Source organism: Urtica dioica, chromosome 9, assembly GCF_054948205.1.
Source record: "Urtica dioica subsp. dioica isolate 48M chromosome 9, U.dioica_male_clone48M_v1_H2, whole genome shotgun sequence".
Lineage (NCBI taxonomy): Eukaryota > Viridiplantae > Streptophyta > Magnoliopsida > Rosales > Urticaceae > Urtica > Urtica dioica.
Genome location: NC_142764.1, coordinates 13,933,185 through 13,937,704, shown reverse-complemented (window position 1 = coordinate 13,937,704; position 4,520 = coordinate 13,933,185). Strand labels below are relative to the sequence as shown.

General features: G+C 38.4%; 1 protein-coding gene across 1 annotated transcript; it reads left to right on the top strand.

The window, feature by feature from the left end:
* Positions 1-1,157: 1,157 nt before the first annotated feature.
* Positions 1,158-3,912, top strand: LOC149385116 (zinc transporter 8-like). Its single transcript, XM_089627152.1, has 3 exons — positions 1,158-1,991; positions 2,821-2,970; positions 3,379-3,912. Exons 1-3 carry the CDS (start codon positions 1,353-1,355, stop codon positions 3,682-3,684), a joined length of 1,095 nt encoding a protein of 364 aa, XP_089483278.1. The 5' UTR covers positions 1,158-1,352; the 3' UTR covers positions 3,685-3,912.
* The last annotated feature ends 608 nt before the right edge of the window (positions 3,913-4,520 follow it).

The window sequence follows — 4,520 nt, the reverse complement described above, 5'->3', positions numbered from 1 at the left end:
TTTACATATAGTCACGAAATTCGACAATCCACATCTATGAAAACCACCAAAATCTCCATCAAAATCCATAGGAAACACAAACAAATCTAGACCTAATTACAAAAAATAACCTTCCGGCATGGATCTGTTTTGCACGAGACCATGATGAATGCGTCGATGTCGAAATCAAAAGAGAAAGACGATCCAAGATCCTCAGTTTTCTGGCATTTGGTAGAAGACTTTGGCGGCGCTGATGGTTTTCTCTTCTTCGGCATTATCGATTTCTTTATCAATGAGCCGTCTTCTTCTCGACTACGGCTATAGCGTCATGACCCATTCGTGGAATCCGACGTGACGTTGCACGTGTCTCAGGTGGAGGTTTTTTTTTGGTAGGTCTTTGATGAGAATTGTGTTTCGCACGCTTTCTAGGGTTTATGGGTTTCTTGGTTGGGGGATCAGATTTCTTTTTCATTTGAGTCAGCGAAGGAGAGTGAAGAAGAAGAAGACGACGAAAGAAAAATGGGTCGGCGAAGGAAGGTGAGCTTTTTGTTTTATTTTTTACTTCGCGAGAAAATGAAAAACACGAATGGTTGGAGTAGATGGAGAGAGAGAGAGAGAGAGAGAGAGAGAGAGAGAGGAGTGAATGGAACAAAAAAGACGTTAATGAAGAGATAGAAATGGAGGTTATTATATGAGAAAAATTAACATGTTATAATGAAAGTTAAAACAAGGGTAAAATTATCATTACAATTTGACATTTTGAGAGTAAAAAGGAGAAAAAAAATTTCTCCCCTCAATGATTTGTACTTTTTTTTTTAAGCAAGTAAAGTTGTAAAAATGTAATTTTTTTTATATATACGTCAAAAGATTCAGGTCATTATACGTCATGTGTTGGGAACCAATGAAAATAAGCCACGAATTTGCCACATACAAATTAAAAAAAATAGCGACCGTCGCTGATAGGTATTAGAGAGATACACGCGCCTAGAAAGGGTATAGTGGCCCGAAAAGATTAGAATTAAGTAAAGCTTCATACAAAGCTTTACACTCAAAAGCCCTAAAACATTGTACATTGTCACTCATTAAGTTGTGATTTATGGTGCCATAATGTCGACATCTCCTGCACTTACCTCACACTTGTACACCTCAGCAAGCTTCACTTTTCTTGATCTTTGCCACTCCATGTCGCCATTTCACCACTCTACAACACTACAACGCTTTATGTCCCTCGAAATCTCCTCATAAATACCCTCTCACACCCCAAAAAAAAGAAACCAACAATCTCAGCATTCCAAAACCATCACCAAAAACAAACAGATCATATCATTATCAGTCCCCGGCTCTCTCTCTTTCTAAACCGAACCAATATCAGCATGATGAAGAAGAACCAAGCACAGACGCTCCTCTGCCTCTGTCTCTGCTCGGCCCTGGCGGCGGCTCCGATGGCAGTCTCGGCGGAGTGCGACGAGGCGGCCTCCAGCGCCGGCCGAGACAAGGCGGAGGCTCTGCAGCTGAAGCTGGTGTCGATGGCGTCGATCCTGTGCGCCGGCGCGGCGGGGGTTTCGCTGCCGATACTTGGCCGGAAGATTCCGGCGCTGAGGCCGGAGAGCGACGTGTTCTTCATGGTGAAGGCGTTCGCGGCGGGGGTGATCCTGGCCACGGGATTCGTCCACATCCTCCCCGACGCCTTCGCCGGCCTGGACAGTCCGTGCCTCGCTGTCACCGGGCCCTGGCGCGACTTCCCTTTCGCCAGCTTCGTCGCCATGGCCTCCGCCGCCGCCACTCTCATGATCGAAACCTTCGCCACCGGCTTCTTCCAGAGGCAGCCCCGCCACGTCGACAAGCCCGCCCTTCCAGTGCTGGCTGCTTCCGCAGGATGCCACGTGGCGCCGGAGGAGGCCGCTCACGTGGCCGTTCACACGCACGCCTCCCACGGCCATGCCCACGGATCCTCCCTCGTCTCCGACGATGATTTGTCCGCCGATCTCTCTTGCCACCGTGTCATATCTCTGGTATGTATATTGTACTATACGTGCATAACATGGTTTGGGTCGACCTTCACTCTATATGCAACTTGAAAAAATATATATATATATATATATATATATATATATATATATTTGTATTTACTGTGCATGTCCATGTATTACTATTACATGGGTGTCGTGCATCGTTCTCACTTTTTTTTAAGCAATATATACCTTCTTGTCTGCCAATATGATTGTTATTTTCCTAAGCATCGATATGTGGTATATATATATATATATATATATATATATATATATATATATTTTTTTTTTTTTCCTTCAAATAAAAGTCTATCTTCATGGCTAAAGATAGATTATGTATTATTTTATATAATTTTGCTTTCGGGGTTTCGGGGTAACTTCAACATTCATTTTTTATATCATATTGAATTGTGCTTTGCAACATATAATTTTTTTGGATTTCGTACTCCATTCAACTGGAATCTGATTCACTATTCTTGTGCAATGTGACGAGGTCTCCTCAGATTTATTAAACAGAAGAACTCAATAATTCGCCCCCTATTTTTTTTTTGTTATTTGTCAAAAGAGTTTACTACAGTGGATTGTGGGCCCTTAAAGAGTATATATTAGATAAAAAAAATAATAATAATAAACTTTATTTTCTGCTTTTTATGAGTAAAAAATTACACATAAGGTTAACGAGATACAATTTACACCAAGGAATTACATATAAGAATATACAGCTCCGAAATGCTTTATATATGCATATATAGTTTGTTCTTTCGAGTCTAAGGCACAAAATGAGAATGTCAATTAATTGCAAAAGTATTCTATTGTCATTAATGATGTGCAGGTATTAGAACTTGGGATTGTTGTACATTCAGTGATTATAGGAATCTCTTTGGGTGCGTCGTGTACCCCAAATACAATCAAACCTCTGGTCACAGCTTTAACTTTCCATCAGTTTTTTGAAGGCATGGGTCTCGGTGGATGCATTACTCAGGTACACATTTTTTACTTCTTTGTTTATATACATTTTCTACTATATATCATAATTACTTTAAGCAAAATAATAATAATAATAATCATCCTAATTAATTAGGCTATTAGTAGTGGGTTCTGAACATTTCGTCGAATATTAATCAAGAAAACTAACGTCACCTATATAAAAAAAAAATACATTCCTGGTCGAATATAACTTATATCTAAATAGAAGTATGTAATTCTGATTTCTCAATAACTAGCTGGCTGTCTATGCAAATTTTCTTTGACACCTACAGGGAAAGAAAATGTCACACTAGCATATACGTACAATTCTTTCACCATATAATCCTATTGCATATCTATCTTCTTAAGTTGAAAATTATTAAGACACGTTACAAGAAGTATGCTTTTTCGTGATTAATTCCAGGCAAAGTTCAAGTCCAAGGCTATAGCAACAATGGTACTGTTTTTCTCTCTCACAACACCAGCAGGAATTGGGATCGGAATGGGAATATCAAACGTGTATAACGAGAAAAGCCCAACTGCTTTGATAGTGGAAGGGATTTTCAACGCTGCTTCGGCTGGGATATTGATATACATGGCACTAGTCGATCTTTTAGCCGCTGATTTTAAGAGCCCCAGATTGAAAACTAATCTTAGGCTTCAGCTTGGGGCTAATGTTTCTCTGCTTTTGGGCACCGCTTCGATGTCTCTTCTGGCCATATGGGCATAGGAGGGCGTTTCACTTCGTACTACATCTCGTATTTGCTATAATTGTCACATAAGTAATAGGGTTCACCTATCGTACTTGGTTTCTTTTGGATACATTTTTTTTAATGCAGCTTTGTTGCGAGTGTGAATTGGACCCACGACCTCCACTTTGAAGGTGATGTGAAATTACCAACTATGCTATTTTAATAACCACTTTTGGATACATCTTTATTCTCAATTTTCTACTAACACATCATTTATGATGACAAAACATAGTTTCTTTTAAAAAAAAAATTAGGTAACTAGTCAGTTTAGACTAAACTTGACATTTCGGTATGGAAATACACAGAAGGAAGATTTATGTGTGCAATCTTGAGCCTAACGGAAATTATGAGTTCCGTAATATGGTAGCCTTCCTTCTGACATGCGTCAGATGCGGAAGTGAGGCAGGCGGAAGAGAGATTAGGTTTTATTACTATTTGTGCTCGTTGCCTTTAAATAAATAATAATGCTAAAAAAATGATTTTTTTTAACTTTCAATCTCAGCCTTTGAAAATGTATACGTTGGCCAATCCAAGGCTGAAAAAATGTGTCCATTTTTTTTTTACCGTTTATCTCATTTTCATTTTACACAATAAATACATACTAATTTCTTTCAATTTTCACATCCAACATTCTCAAATCTCATCTCATCTCTCCACAAACTACAATTCTCTTTACAAATATTCTATACACTTTATATTATCTAGCATAATTTATATTATTAATTTGTTATATAATTATTTACTCATAATATTGTTGTAATGTTTTTACCTTTTTTTAAAGTTATTAATAAAGATTCAATTCATTTTTATATAT